Below are 16,147 nucleotides of genomic sequence, written 5' to 3' on the forward strand. Positions count from 1 at the left end.
GAGCGACATTTTTGTTTTAATGTGAATCTAAGATCACCTCCTGTGTTTAATGGTGGCATCTGTGGTGCAGCGATGTGGATCCAAACACTGAAAATGCTGAAAGTATTAATGTAAAATGTTTAAACCGAGTTTTTATACATACATTACATATAGATACCACGTTTAATTTGATTTTCTTTTTTTCTATAACACTGTCTTCATGCCTTCAACTTACTTTTTTTAATATGGAAGAAGCCAAGTGCGGGTATTTTCCTTATTTTCTATGAATTTAAGAGATAAAAGTGGCACTAATATTAAGATCTTCTATTTAATTTACTGAAATTATGCTGTTACTCCCAATGCTGTCACATACAAAACACAATGAAAACTACAATTATTCAAAAACATTTAAAACAAGTTCCGCTACATAAAGATATCCTAAAGGTGTTAGGACATTAAAAACAATTTAAAAAATCATTAAAATTTGACACTTTAAAGTGGATTTAAAAAGGAAAGAAACAAAAACAAATCAAAAGTAAATGGTCAGAAAAACCAAGTTGCTTTTTATTTGACAATTTATCTTTTACATAAAAAAAGCAGTAAACAATGTAGACATGTCCACAAATCATGTGGAAAAATAAACACTTTATAAGTTGAGCAAGCAAGAAATTGTTCAACATTAAATGTGTCAATTAATTTGAAAAATACAAAAAAATACAAAAGAAAATTACCATTTTTTTCCATCGCATTTCAATTGGTATTTTAGTTATACTGCTCCACTTTATTCGAAAATGATATATATTTCATATATTTTTTATAAAGCCAGTGTCCTTTATGCACTGTTCAATTGGATAGAAATATTTACAGAATAACGTTCTGAGTATGAAAGGTTATCATACAAACACTGAAACATTCAGCACAATATAATTTTATCAAACTTGTAGAAAACAGTTTATAAAAAAATGACGAAACACTGAAAACATCTCACTGGATTAAATTCATCAAAACTCGGAAAATGTTCCACAGGATCCGTTTGTGCCAGAAGAATAAAACTCATGAATTCACATGTTAAAAACATTCTTACAAACATTTTCATATAAAAATAGTGTCGTGGCGCCTTTTTGTACTTTCTGTTTGTTTGCCATCCCTCTGTCTTTAGTTTTTTCTTCTTTAATCTCTTTGAAGTCTTTTCGTGACTCCAGAATCCCGTCACAGTGTTCTGGTAAAGTTCTAGTTCCCCCATATAGAAAACCTTTTCTGCTCAATATAACTCCATATTTTTTTTATTCTTGAGCTCTACTAGAGTAGCTTTGCATGGTTCACAGTTGACAATAATTGTTATTCGTCTCATACTGGGCTCTGGTTCAGCCCTCAGTCCACCCTCTGTCTGATACAAGCTGGCCTAGCTGCTCGCTCTCTTCAAGATCACAGCACAAATATATTCACTTTACAGAGGGACGTTTCTCTCTCATTTTATTTCCAGTAAAAATGATGGCACACTAAAAATATTCAGCAGGAGGTCAGTGATGAAAGCTGAAGCTTCCTCATTAGTGTAATGTTGAAATAAGATTTCTGTTTACGTATTTAAATGTGAAAGTGAACATGTGATTTAAAGGAATCTGTGCTGGAAGTAATTTAACCGATGTGCAGGAAATGATATAATGACCACATTTTTTCACATCTGAAACTTCTTCCTATAGCGATGCTTTTGCAGATATATTGTCTTTAAGACAACAATCACATTGATCTATCAGAGGTAACAACTGTATTTGTAATTGTGTGCATGATTCACAGTTCAAAATAAACTTTGTTTCATACTAGGTTGTTGTGTAGCCACCTTACTGAGCTGTTTTAGCTCTTCCACCTTTAAGACAGCTTCAAATGCTCCTTGTAAACAGAAAGTTTGACTAGCAGGTAGGCGGACCATATTAGGGATATTGCCTCTTGGCGATGTCTCATAGATCCAAAAGTAGAAAAAGTAGAAAAAACTGTGATAAAGTGAATATTTAGAGCAGTCTGCAGCCTGAACGTTGGGGTCACAGGGATCACTGTAAGTACACTGAGCTCATTATTAGAGAGTTTGCCAAATTTAAAGGTACTTTTCATAATTACATCTGAAAAATGTAACTAAGCCTTCCACCACCAGAGGCACCGTTTTACCAATGGGCCTACTGACATGTTTTTGGAAGTCTGCTGTTCTTTTAATGTTTAATGTTCCTTTTTATGCCTTTGCTTTTTGTAAGCCACTACTCTAACCAAGGCTGTTCTTAATGGTTAAATAAAGTATGTTTAGTGAGACAATTTTTTTGTATATCAGGCTCATGCACATATACTGCAAAGGTCCACTTTTACAATGTGAGTATTTTTACGCAGCACCTGAGGGTGTCAGTAACTTACTTCACCCCAGTCCCACAGGCCTAAAGACTGCCTGGCAACCACCGGTTGGTTGTGATTCATTGCTGGAGTTTGCTAGCAGTCAGTGAAATTTTTCACAAACAGGTATAGTGTGCTGTAGTACAACGTTCCTTGCAGTAGCAAGGGTTGTATGAAGTTTGTATGAAAGGTGCCGACTTGTTTGCAAACACTCTGCAGCTACTCGCTAAGTGTTTGTTAAGCAGTGACACGTGAAGAAACTGGAAACTGATGTTCACAATAATGTGTACATTAACGTGAAAATTCTTTCTCTTAGTGAAAGGACGCTGACTAAATCCAGATGATCTTCATTCCGCACTGCAGCCTTGCTATAACTAAAACTACAGATTATGAGCTTCCTGTCTGACTTTATGCTAACATGGACAATTTCTGCTTGGAACTAAAAGTTCTTTGAGATATTGGTAAACATTTATGGGTTTGATTAGATAAGCCATCTTACTGATTATTCAATAAAGAAGATAAACCTTTTTTTCCACAGACCTTGATGGTTGTGAAATGTGAATTTAGATGTCTGTGTTTGCATTTAAAGGACATGAGCTCATCTTAAATTGTTAGCTCAATGTTATTATGCTGAGAAGTGTTTGTTCCTTTGTTTCTGTGTTTAAACCAAGGTCCATTCTCAGATGCTGGAAAATAAGGCCACAGTTGAAGTGCCCAGTTTTTTTGCATTTCATTGCTGGCTTCATTTCAATTTCTCTAATGGACACTTGAGTCTGGCTGACTCTGTAATTACAGAAGCAGTTGAAAAGCGACTGATTTGTAATTCTGCAGCACAATCTTCCGCATAATTTATATATGAGAGTGCATATAGACATCAAAACAGGAAATATTATACATGCAGAAGAAGTGGAATTTGGTACAGTGGTGTCCCACAGTGTAGTCCTATCATTACACGTTGCCAATAGCAACTCATGTGTCTGCCTACAAAGTGATATTTTTTCCTTATTTTCAAGCCAGGCAAGTGTTACTTTAACTAAATTTCAATAGCAAGACATCATATTTTTGATCATTTACCTTATACTATATATATATAGATGTGCTTAAGTATATGATTGCATATATTATGTTTATCCTCACTTCTGGCTACAAAAACCCAACATGAGGGAAGCCAAAACACTAAAGTTGGATAGTCACAATGTATAAGTGTAATGTAAAGTACATGCTGTCAGTCACATTAAGAAGTTCGATATAAAAACAAGAAAACCATTCTGAAATGTTAGCCATGATGTATAAACAAAACAGTGATAAAAAAAAAATCTTTTTGCCTTATAATGCAGGCACATTGCTCCGTTATAAGTGAAGCATTCACCAGACCGAGTAATTTGCTGCTTAGTGGCAGGGTCCTTTCAACCAGCATAGAAAAAAGCTACCTATGCAGTCTCCATGAAAAGTGTTTTCTCAGAATCCTCTTCATGTCATCAGTTCTTTTTCTTTGGCATTCTCTGATATTTTCTGGTTCACCATCTGGTAATCCCTTTCTTGATACCTGTCTCTTTTCCGCAGGACAACGATTGTCAGGAGGTAGCAGAGCAACGCCCCACACACAAAGACCACCTGCAGTCCCAGAAACCTGAATACACAAACAGGTGGTTATGTTTTTTTTATGGTTGTTTTGACGGGTGGGGGCTAGTCCGGGATGCAATCAGATGACAGAATGCTTTACAAAGCCAGAAATCTCTACTGACAATTAGAAAAGTGTTATTCTGTGCTGGCAGTTAAATTTTAAGTCTTTATGGCTGCAGAAAATGTGTTCATTTCAGTTGTTGGTTTTTTTTTTTTTGATAAGGATTATGAAATTGTAACGTTTAAAAAAAAAGATTTACAGCCTGACTCACAAAATGCATCACAATATTTATATAAATAACAATTTAATCTTTCCTACTATGAGAAGGAATGATTGCTGCATTCATTTCAATAGTCAAATAAAGTTAATAACCACTTTTTGTATTTTGTTAGTATCTTCAAATGTTTCTTTTACCTGTTTCTGAAGCGCTCTAGGTCGTAGTATTGACAGGAAGTCTGCTTGCCACATTTCTTGCCCCATAAGATGCAGGTGGTGTCGATGACACTACCATACAACACCGGACCGGGCATGAATGCTGTAAAGAGACCAAGATGAATATTCAGTTAAAATCATCATTTTGGCCCCAAATTATTAAACAGTGCAGCCTCTCTGAGAGGTGGATGGTGACACAGGTGGCTAGCTGTCTGCTTGGCTTCAACTTGGCTAACTGGAATCCCTGACCATGTTTGTGCTGTTGGAGCCTTTTGGAGCATTTTTAACTTATTATCTGACCAGTAAAATGGCCACTGTGTGGTAACTGTATGAACAGCTTGTCCAGTAGGTCTCAGCACTAGTTTTGGTGGCTGAGATTTGAGGATTTTTATCTGAAAGTTTCTTAGCACTATACTGTCTTGTCCAAGTATAATCACATCTGGCTCCAAAAGACAAAAACTAAATAACTGTCAGCAACCAAGATGGTAAAACTGACTCTTAGCATTGCCAGAAACAAGTGTGTGGAACTGCATCTAAGCATATAAGCATCAAAATGCCTTCAGCAGGTCTTTGAGTTTAACCACAGACCTCGTATCACTGGAGAAAGTATGCGATGACTTACCGAGGACTCTGAACAGCATGTACTGAACTCCCACTGCAAAAGACTTATCCTCCGGAGGCACCTCCCTGCAGCAGAGACATCACATTCATGATAAGGAAAAACAGGCTGCCAGTAGCTGTTATTTAATGGAGTGATTAATCTGCAGAGAAATCTCAAGATTCTTCACAAGTTTCGAAAAGAAAGTCGTACCTGACTGGAATGTGCAAATATTTGGCTAAAGGCTAAAGACTGTGTCAAAAAAATAACAATTTGTCATGTGACTTTGTAGAGAATGAAAGGCAGCTTTCCAAGTTTTTATTTTTTTTCATAAAACTTTTGTTTTGGTTTCCTTCCTTTAAGTTACTTAAAATTGTTGCTAATGAAAACACTCTGACTTAAGCATTCCCCATTATTTGACATTATATTATGTTTTTCATACCTGAGTATCATCATGCATGATGGTGTTTGGGAAAAGGCGGCGATGAAGGCAGTGAGACCCAGCAGGACCACAAAGGGTAGGAGGAGATGCTCACACCCACTGCCGCAGCTCCGAGGTAGGGCGAAGCCGAGGCCACCGACACACCGGCACTCACTGTAGTTCTACAGAAACGCACATGCAAATAGATCTGTTATTTGTACAGTTTTTTTTAATAAACCTGCTTGGATTTTATTTCCTCTCTTGTAAAAATAATTTTTAAATAATGAAGTTAGTGTATATACAAGTATTGCCGGTGCCAGTTTCATCATAAAGTCAGAAATGGTGCTTGGATTAGAAACTGACTCATTCTGTCAGTGAATAACTGAGTTCACAAAATCATGGGAGGTCAAAGTTCATGAGGCCATTACGTTCTGTCACACCTACAAAAAAAAGTTCTTACAGTGGGAGAGGTTTGGGAGAGTTCTGCAACATCTGGATGTAGAATTTCTTGCAAATCTGGCCAATTACTCCAAGTCCCAGTTCAGATTCTTTAAAACCTGTATTTTTACTTTCACTTTCATTGTGAAATTCACAGACAGACTGGTAAAATGAAAAGTGGGACACTCATACCATCACAGTGACACAAACATGCGGCACTCCTAAAGATACCAACCCTGTGTGAGCCCCTAATCCTTTCTGGCAGCACACACTGAATTTAAGCTTAACATCTGTAATAGTGAGACCACCTTGGAACAGCTGTAAGCTATTAAAACTCAAGCCTACAAATGAAATAATAATAATAATAATAATGATAATGATAATAATAATAATGAACTAGCAGCTAAATTTGCTTCTCAGTGCAGTTTATTGTGGTCTGTTTCCTTTCAGGGCCTCTTCCACAGAATTAAATGTTCAGGCTACACAAATATCAACACGATGATGGTGTGCGTGTAAGAGTCTGAAATAAAGCCAGCGTATATCTAAGAATGATAGAGAAAACGAAACGTTTCTGCTGCCTCCACGTCTGAATGGCTCATATTCTCAAGTAATATGATGCCACTGATTTCCTAAGAGCAAAAACAAATGAAATGGGAACTGGCAGCAAACCATCACAGAAAGCATGCCAGTTCCTTGTGACTACACACCACTTGAATTTAAATTTGAATAGCATTTGGAACTGAGCCTTAGTCACAATGTGAGATAACAGATTGGTTTACGGGAAAAAATGTCTGCAAAGAGGATTAACTGAGTCTTACCACGACTTTGCTGAAGTTGTCTGTTTCTACAGATTGACAGCCAGCATGGCAAGGAGACTTGAACTCCATGCCGTCTGAACCACAGACCGGGTTAAACGCCTCCTCAGAACAGTGACAGCTAGAACTGCACTGAAACAAATCATAGCTGAAAATACAAACAGACATTTTTATTAACATTTTAAAGGTGAAAAAAGAAGCTGTAGATACCTACAATAAGCATTATTAACATATCTAAGATTTAAAATATTGAAAATGAGCCTTTATATTCTGAATCATTTTATCAAGTTCATCTGGATTTTTATCAAAGTGAGGTGTCAAAGGCTTTATTCAGTATCAGCTACACAAAGGCCCAATCACCAACAAAAGAAAGAAACCTGTGAATCACACCTAATTTGCAGTGTAGCAGTGAAGTAAATTGTGTGCCAAAGGTAAAATTGGTTGCCACCAGTGGTTAAATGAACCATTTAACTGATGGTTGATTGAAAGCAGTTTCATTACTATCAGTGGTATCCTTTTCCTTAAACTATAAGCGTATGGGGAAATTAGTTGCTGCCATTGCTGGTAAAACAAGTTCACAGTCAGGAGTGAAATTAATTTCCCACTGCAGTACATTATTTCCCTGATATTAGTTCCCTAACAGTGGGTAACTTAGTTTTTTTTTTTAAAATCAGTGATTCAGTTCTATTAGTTCTAGTTTTCATGAGTTTGTGGTATTATAAATAACAAGTGAGAAAATTTGTTCGCCATCTATGGCAAGCTTAGATCCCTGTTATGGTGAATCTATTCTGAATATACAATAAAAAATACAAATCATTGATGTATATGGTAAAGGGACATTTGCTTTGTGTGTCAATAGGGCTTTGGAGCGTGATGTCACGGGGGTGGGCGTGGAAAGGATTTTGGCCCGATCCGCCATTTTGGGGGTCTAAACAATCATGCCCCCATATTTACCATTACCGTTTGCTTCTAACTTCAGCAATTTATGGGTGAGACTTAAACACGTCGGAAACGGGGATCCCCCGTCCCGTGATTATGTTGCTGAGGAGTTACTTCTGCAAACTGCTTGGGTGAATGCACAAGACATTTGATCTTTCATCGCCCTGCCTAATAAAAGAGACTTTGAGCTGTGCTTTCTCCAAGAGGCACCTCTACGTTGTTTTCTGGAGATATCACTTTCTAACGCAATGCATCCCAAATGGAAAGACTGGCAGGTGGAGTCTTCTGTCCAGGTAGAGATAGTGACTCTCGTTGTTCAATTCTTTACCGGGAGAAACCCAGACCAAGACATAGAGCTGTATCTGAAAAGATACTGCGAAATTCTCCAACCCCCTGTTAAGCCAGTTGACAAATTTGGTTTTTGGTATGGAGTGCGGAAATATAAGGTTCGTATGCAGAGAGACGAAGCTGGACACATAGTACCCATTCCTAATTCCATTTCGTTGGGCCCCAATAATGGCAGGATTATTTACCCTGTCAAACAGTGAGGTGTTTCATTTATCAAGATCACCAAGCGAGGGATTGCCCTACTATTAAATGTTGGAAATGTGGTGATTTGGGCCATAAGGCTAAAGACTGTCATAATGAAAGTGAATGCTCCCTCTGTGGTGCGAAGGGGCACACTTTCTTTAAATGCCCCAAGTCCTTTGTTAACATACTTAAATTCTCCCAGCAACCTCCACCTTCAGAAACTTCTGATCTTCCTTCTTTGGAGGAACCTTCCCAAGCAACGGACCGCCCTTTGACCTCTCAAGAGAGAGGAGCTCTTTCCCCTCCTCCCCCCTCCTCCCCAACACCGGCCTCACAGTTACTGCTGATTTTGTCTGGATCAGATAACCCAGAAATGGATGATCAAAATACTCAAGATGAGTTGCCCCTCCCCCGTCGCAATCAAGTGACAGAAGAGACGAAAGTGATGTAGAGCTGGATGATAACTAGGTCATAGAAACATCTGACGGTGAGAACAAGAATGGTAGTGATGGCGAGGAACTTGACAGTGATAATGCATCATAAAGCAACGGAGATAGCAAGGATCTTGGATCCTTCCCCCTCACAGAGGCGGCTTCTTTGGCAATCTCTGCGTTACCTGATAAAACGGAAAAACGACGGAAGACTTTCTTCAATAAAAGCCACCCAGCCCTCGATGAGCCTGTCAACGAAATGAGAGGAGGCAGGAAAAGGAGTGTCTCTGCCTCTAGTTGTGGAAGAGATAAGCGTAAGGACAATAGACCTAGCCCCCTTTAAGGTAATGATCCTGAAACAGACCTTCCCTTAACGTGTCTATGGGTACTTTTAAAATAATAACATTTAATGTTAGAGGTCTTCAATATGAAAGGAGCAGAGAAAAGAAGGTTGAATTCTTAAAAAAGCTAGACTATGATATTTTGTGTCTTCAAGAGATGACATTAAAAACAAATACAGACATAAAGGAATTAAATCAAGTGTGGAACCCTGGCTACTCAATAATATCAATAGCTAGCTATTGTGAATATAATCAAAAGAAGAGACACAATAGCGGGACGACTCCTCCTTGCTGATTGCTGTTATTACGGGCAAAAGTTGCGTATCATTAATGTATAAAATGCACCCAATTGAACAAAAAAGATGCAATTGTTGAAAAAAAAAATGAAGCACTTATTAGAGATTGGTTTTAATGTTATTTTATGTGGAGATTTTAATATTGTTACGGAAGCGACCGACAGGATATCCAACATTGCGTTTAGAGAATCGAGAGAAGCTAAATTTTTGGTTCAAATTTGTAATGAAGCAGCACTTAGAGATCTGTAAAGAGTCCTGCATCCCCATACCATACATTATACTAGGTTCGATTTCTTAAGTAAAACAAGGATCGATAGATTTTATGTATCATCTAATATTCAAAGTCTTAAATATGACAGATTCTTAACAGACTTTTCTGATCATATGGTGGTTACGGCAACAATCTCATGTCGCTCTGACAAATTTCTGAGCTATTGGAAACTGAACACATCTTGTTTGGCAGATGGGTTGATAGTGTCTGAAGTTAAATCTGAAATTAAGAAAATATTACAACTCAAGATTTTTACTGCCTCCTTCTCTGAACTTTGGGAACTTCTTAAACATTGCATGTGTGAGTTCTTTAGATTTAAAGCTAGAGAATTAAATCATGCTAAGAATATGAAATACAATGAGGAGGTAAGTAGATATATATACTTAAGAAACAAGAAAGAGAAACAAGAAGAGGAAGAAAATCAAATGATGTCTCTTGAGGGAGAGCACTGATCGAGCCACTAGAGAAGTTTTATTTAATATGTTGAGACGTACTGAATTTCATGGGAACAGCGATTATATGATTCTAAATAATCAAAAAAAACAAAACATGGAAATGATTTTATTGCTTCAATTAAAGGATAAACATGCAAAATCAGTTTTTAAAGAGGAAGGGAAAAGACAAGTTATTAGGGACTATTGTTGTTTTCACCAATAGCTACAAACATTGACGCTGTTAATAATCTTCTAAGTGAGGTTGAACCATTAAACTCTGTCATTTATGAGACCTTGGTTGGGGAAATTAAAAGAGAGGAAGTGGAATCTGTAATTAATCAACTCAGTACCAATAAAACACCTGGTTTGGATGTTATTCCATCTGAATTGTATAAACTTGTGAGTAAGGAATTATTAACTCAGTACTATAAGGAAGGAATAGAGAAAGGAACAATGGGTAAATCGTTTTACGAAGGAGTTATGTGTTAATTATATAAGAAAGGTGACATTAATAATTACAGACAATTAACAATAATGAATGTAGATTATAAAATTTTTGCTAAAATAATCATGAATAGATTAGAGGCTGTATCAGATATTATTATTGAAAAAGAACAAACTTGCGCAATTAAGGGACGGAAGATGTGGGATAATTTATGTATGTTAAGAGAAATTATTTATAATGCAAAGGATTCAGAGCTTTGCATCCTAGGTTTAGACCAAAGGAGAGCCTTCGATTCTGTTTCTCATTCCTATTTATGGCGAGTAATGAAAGCCTATAATTTCCTGGATCAGTTTATTTCCATTGTGCAATTGATTTATAAAACGTCTCTGGTGCGAGTTAAAGTAAATGGAAAACTCTCACCTCCTTTTGGTGTTGAGTGTGTATTTAACAAGGATGCCCATTAAGTGCTGCATTGTACATCCTTGCAATCAACCCCTTACTTAAAAGGATAAACAATGAAAAATGAATTAAAGGATATCCTCTTGATAAAACCGACAAGATTACAGCCTTGGCGTATGCAGATGATGTGACAGTGTTAATTAGAAATCAAAATCAATTGTCTATAGTGATGGAGACATTACACCAATATGAACTGGCATCAGGTGCCAAGCTGAATCAGGACAAAACTGAAGGGGTGTGGCTTGGACATCAGACCAGAAGACCTGAAATGGCGATCTCCCTATGCAGGGAGATTAAAATTCTGGGTATATGGATCGATAAAATTGACTCTTGCTTATTAAATTGGATTAAGAAAGAAAGTGAAATCAAAATGGAAATGATGAAATGGGAAAATAAAGATACAAACTATAAAACACGTATTAATATAGTAAAAACACACATAATCTCAAAACTCTTTCTCTTTCTTCCTCCTCCGAGAAAAACAATTATTAAAATAAGTAAAATGTGTACCAAATTTATCTGGGGATCTAACCGTGAGGTGACTAAGAAGAAATTTATGTATAAGAGTAGGAAGCATGGTGGATTGGGAGCCCCAGACTTGGAGATTGTTTTGCGAATTCTGTTTTTCAAAAAAATTCACAGTGCGATTTCCCGAGGTGCTCCGTGGGTTCGAGGGAAGGAGGGGTTGTGGAGTAAAAAGAGAGGTAGAGCCAGAGCAGGCGTACCATACTACAGACTCATGTTTGGAGATTTATTAGGACAATGGGAACGTTACAACCTCAATATTTTACAGGACAACACGAAGAATATTTATAATAAAATTAATGAAAGTAAAAATGAAGGTCTAATTCAATATAAGCACGCAGACAAAGAAGAAAATCCATTGATAGTTAAAAATATTCAAGATAAAATAATATCTGAAAACATGAGGGATGTTGTATGGCTCATCTCGCGCAGGCGCCTCCGTGTAAGAGCTGTAGTCCAATGGAGTCGTTTCGTGACCACCAAAAAATGTCCTATGACAAACTGTGATGAGGATGAGACTCTAGAACATCTTATTGGATTGTTATAGGACAACTGAGATAACGCGGAGGATGACAGAAATTGGTTATGATGTTGATGTTAATATCAAAGCAGTTAAATATGGTTTGTTTAAGGAAAAAATGTGTGAAGACAAAAGGAGATTATTTTGGTTAAAAATGTGTGTAATAAACACACATATTTGGAAAACACGAGCCAAAGGAGTGATAGAGCAAAAAATAATAAGTTGCGATGTAGTAAGTAAATATATTCTCACAGATTTACGAAGAAGAAGAAGAGTGGACCTGAAACTTGGGAAAGCTTTACCTTGGGATGTACTAAAATTGTAAGTTTAATAAGTGAGTTGTGCGCTCTGTTGATGTTTGATTCTCTTCCTTTATCTTCCTTTTTCTTTGATGAGCAATATGTAACTGTAATTTGTATGTGTAATTGATATATGTATGTAATTTGTATACTTTAATAAAGTTTATCAAAAAAAGTAAAGGGACAAGTACCTGTTGTTAGAGACCTCAGCAATGTTCTGTGTGGGACAGCCGATGAACAGCATTGGTAGGGCGGTTAGCATGCAGAGAAGAATGGCTATTGTGCACAATTTGCTGGCACCACTGACTGAAAGACTGAACCGTCGCATCAGAGCTCCACCCAGGACGGTCCCCAGTACCGCCATTGGGATCCCGACTCCTCCTGCGAGAAATCAATCATTTAGAAAACAGCAGCTTCATTTTTATGTCCACCGCTTGATTCCACTGTAACGACTTTCACGGCACTATTCAGGTCCTCTCACCTATCATCATGGTGGAGAAAGAGGCACTCTGGCTGAACTGTTTCTCAATGAACTTGGCCATAAAGGTGGCGAGGCCAGACAGCAGAGCTGACAAGTTCACCAGAGCCAGAACCACCAGCAGGTAGATGGGATTTCGCAGCGTTCGCAGAGCGATTTTAGGAAAACCTGAGGGAGGTGTACAGTATGACTGAGGATTAATATATTATGTGTCCAATCCTTGCATCATTATTAAGTTTCTAATGGAAAAATAGTATATAGACTAATAGCTACATAGACTATAGAGCATAAAATGCTGGATGAAGCAGCTGGATGAAGTATGAAGATGTGATGCTTGGCTTAGTCCTTCTTGCTGCTGACCGCTTTTAAATTGGTTGACACCCTTCAGTCACCTCAGCTGGACAGGAAACAGAAGTGGAAAAAGGACTCTTACTTTTGAGGAACTGAATGAGGGTAGGTTCCCGTTGTGTGTCTGTCTGCTGCTGCTGCTCCTTACTGTCTGGTTGGGACTCAATATCGTCTGGATCTTCCTGCACAAATATGGAAAGAATATCACATGACAGCCTTGTTTTTCCACTGTGAGATTTGAAACCAGTAAATGTAAAAGTTTACACTCATGAATCTGTCTGAGGCTTCAGATAAATGTGTTCCTGGGAAACGCGAGTTACTTACAGGCATGAATTATTTGATCTAAAATCTTGACAAATGCCAGGACTATTTAAAGAATGTTTTTTTATGGAAACTATTTCATCCTGTGGCAGATAAAGAAAGCGTTCGAACCTTGAGAGAAATCTCTTGATTTATCAGACAATCTACATTCCCACTGTAACCACAGGCCAGGACTGGATAGTGGAACAAAAGTGGGGTGATGTGTACTTTGAAAATATACCATTATTGCCTAAGCAACTATGTGACGGACCCTAAACCTGGACCAGTGTGATTTAGTAGTTAGTTGTTCCCCTCTCAACGCACAAAGCCAGTCCACTGGACTACAGACAGTTTTGTGTCAGAGAGCACAAAGACTCGTGGGTGTGTTAATGTTCAAGTTGTCAGATTAGCAGCAGTGTTGTCATTGCATGTGTTTATTCCTGCACAGTGCTGAGCATAGCACACTGTTCAACAACAAGAAGTGAAAGTACAGCTGTGCAGTCTGTGAAGCACATGATGCACAGGTAAGAAAGAAAAACTGTCGTGAGTCTTTTTGCTACACAAATTTGCTCCAAAATGTTTTATTCACCAAGAACCTTATTTGGATAAAATCAGAAAGTTTAAATACTCTTCTCAACTTCACAAACATCTTTGTGTGGGCGGGAATGATTGAAACTGGATACTGTCCAAAATATCTGGGTCAGGCCTGAGCTTCCAGCTCCCTCCATCCTTGTATAACACACACACACACACACACACACACACACACACACATATTTTTTATATCTATCTATCTATCTATCTATCTATCTATGTATGTATGTATACGTGAGTTATTATTAGCCAGTGTAGTCAATAATTCTTCACCAGACTCAGCAGAGAAACCTGGTTCCGTTCATGGAGTCGTCACAAAAGCCATTCACTGCCTCAGGTTTTCAAACAAATGACTGAGACTGTTGCTCAACAGTGATTTATCTCACAGAGCTCACAGATGTTCACTAAGTCCAAAGGTTTTCTTTAAGCACGGAAATACTTTCAGTTTAAAATCTTGTCAGAGTTGTGCTACAGAGAGTTGTGTTTCATTAACAATAACATAATTAAACAATGAAATATGTGAGAAAGACTCCATCACAAAACTGAAATGAGTTTCATCATTTAACCCTTTAAAGGTTAAAAACTGCTTTCTTATGTGGGGACAAGATTGGGATGCAGCAGTGCGCAGTGTGACGTCTAAAAACGAAAATTTACTTAAAGCAGCTGTGAAGATAGAAAAGTTTCCTGCGGTATAGTCAAAACTATTCTGATTGGTCTGTTCTGGCTGGTTTATGGTCCTTACCTTAGATCTGATGGACAGATCCCTGCTTTAATCTATAGACAGCAATCTGTATCTTAGGCTTGACAGATTGGTTCATGCAGCAGCAGTTAGTTTGTGGATATTACCCTCATTCCTGCAGCATGTGGACTTTGTTAGTTCGTCTCTAGTGGCTACTTATGCAACTGTTCTGAGGAAGGTCCAGGAGGTCTTTTTAAATATTATGTGATGCAAGTCTAACAGTGGAAAACGTCCAAGGCATCAACTTGAAGTTTTCATAAAACACCCTACTGACATTAACACAATTATTACATCTTCAGTTTTAGAGTGATCTGATTTGCTATCTCAGAAGAGATTAAGTCTCTTGGCTAACCACTTCTATGTAAGGTTTAGGTAGCATGAGCAGCAGGAAATGGACGGTACTGTTGGGTGTATTTTTCTAGTAGACTCTAAATATAAAACATACAGATTTGGTTTCATTTTGTTAGATTTTTTTGCTTTGTTCTGCATTCTTGGACAGTCCAGGTCATCTCGAACCAGCTTGATGGGATTCATCATTTGCGATCTGTTTGATTTTCCTGCAGTTGGATGAACTCCTGACCTATCAGTCCGACTCCCTTTGCCTTTGTACAGACAGGCAGTTTGTCAGTAGATCAACTTTCAACAGATGAGAAAAGATTTTTAATTCAATAATTGAAATAATTAAAATCTCAAAATTTAGCCCAAAAAGGTTTTTTTTAATTCATCATTTATCTTTCTACCAAAACATCCTCGGACTGGAACTGTTCAAATCAAAAGTGGATTCTTATCCCTTCTTTTCCCTGACTGACTAGTCTGCTTTCCTTTGTTCATTTTTTCTCACAGCTCTGAGAGTACAGCATTAGTACTGTGTGCAGTACTGCAATAATAATGAATCAGAGAGTGAAGAAACAATTTTTTTTCACCATCTTCGTACAGACAGAGAGTTTGTCAGTCATCAGCAAACCCTGGACTGGTTGGAACAATCTTCAAGGCTTGATTTTGTTTCTTTTTTTTATTAAATTCACATGATTTCTTGTTGACTGCATTTTCGCCCTCTTTACCTTATTAGTGAAATGACTTCACTCAAACTAAATTGCTCAAATTTCAAAAGACCAGTCTTTTAGCGTCAGATAAACCACAGATCCCCTCTGAGTGTAAGCTGACAAATAGAAAAAAGTCCTTTTCCCCATCAAGAAAAACAAAGCAAAACAAAAGAAACCATCCAACATTAGATAACTTAGGGTTCGAAATCCATTCACATCAAGGTAGCCAGATTTCAAATGACATGGCTCTATTTTTATCCACTCAGAAACCCTGAACTGTTAGAGCTAACATTACAGATGGTATATCTCTGCAAATACCGCTGACCTGATGGAATGAAAACAGGCTAAAATGTGACTGGGAGGCTTTCAGGCAAACATTTGGTCGAGCACTGATGTTTGGCAGCATGCTCAGGGAGTCTTATTCCAAGAAACTCTGTTGGGCAATCGGATAGTTTGTCTCATTTAATTGATAAA

General features: G+C 37.6%; 1 protein-coding gene across 1 annotated transcript in view; it reads right to left on the reverse strand.

Annotated features, from left to right (window-relative positions):
* Window positions 1-515: 515 nt before the first annotated feature.
* The window catches only part of slco2b1 (solute carrier organic anion transporter family, member 2B1), a 32,159-nt gene continuing 16,527 nt past the window's right edge, over window positions 516-16,147 (reverse strand). Inside the window, exons 8-15 of the mRNA XM_003457683.5 lie at window positions 13,083-13,179; window positions 12,653-12,817; window positions 12,363-12,552; window positions 6,684-6,828; window positions 5,449-5,609; window positions 5,031-5,095; window positions 4,391-4,511; window positions 516-3,982 (exon numbers count right to left, since the gene is read on the reverse strand). Of these exons, the coding sequence (XP_003457731.1) occupies window positions 3,823-3,982; window positions 4,391-4,511; window positions 5,031-5,095; window positions 5,449-5,609; window positions 6,684-6,828; window positions 12,363-12,552; window positions 12,653-12,817; window positions 13,083-13,179 (1,104 nt within the window). The 3' untranslated portion in view covers window positions 516-3,822. The remainder of the gene's footprint in view (window positions 3,983-4,390; window positions 4,512-5,030; window positions 5,096-5,448; window positions 5,610-6,683; window positions 6,829-12,362; window positions 12,553-12,652; window positions 12,818-13,082; window positions 13,180-16,147) is intronic.

The sequence above is a fragment of the Oreochromis niloticus genome, linkage group LG10 (genome assembly GCF_001858045.2).
Source record: "Oreochromis niloticus isolate F11D_XX linkage group LG10, O_niloticus_UMD_NMBU, whole genome shotgun sequence".
NCBI lineage: Eukaryota > Metazoa > Chordata > Actinopteri > Cichliformes > Cichlidae > Oreochromis > Oreochromis niloticus.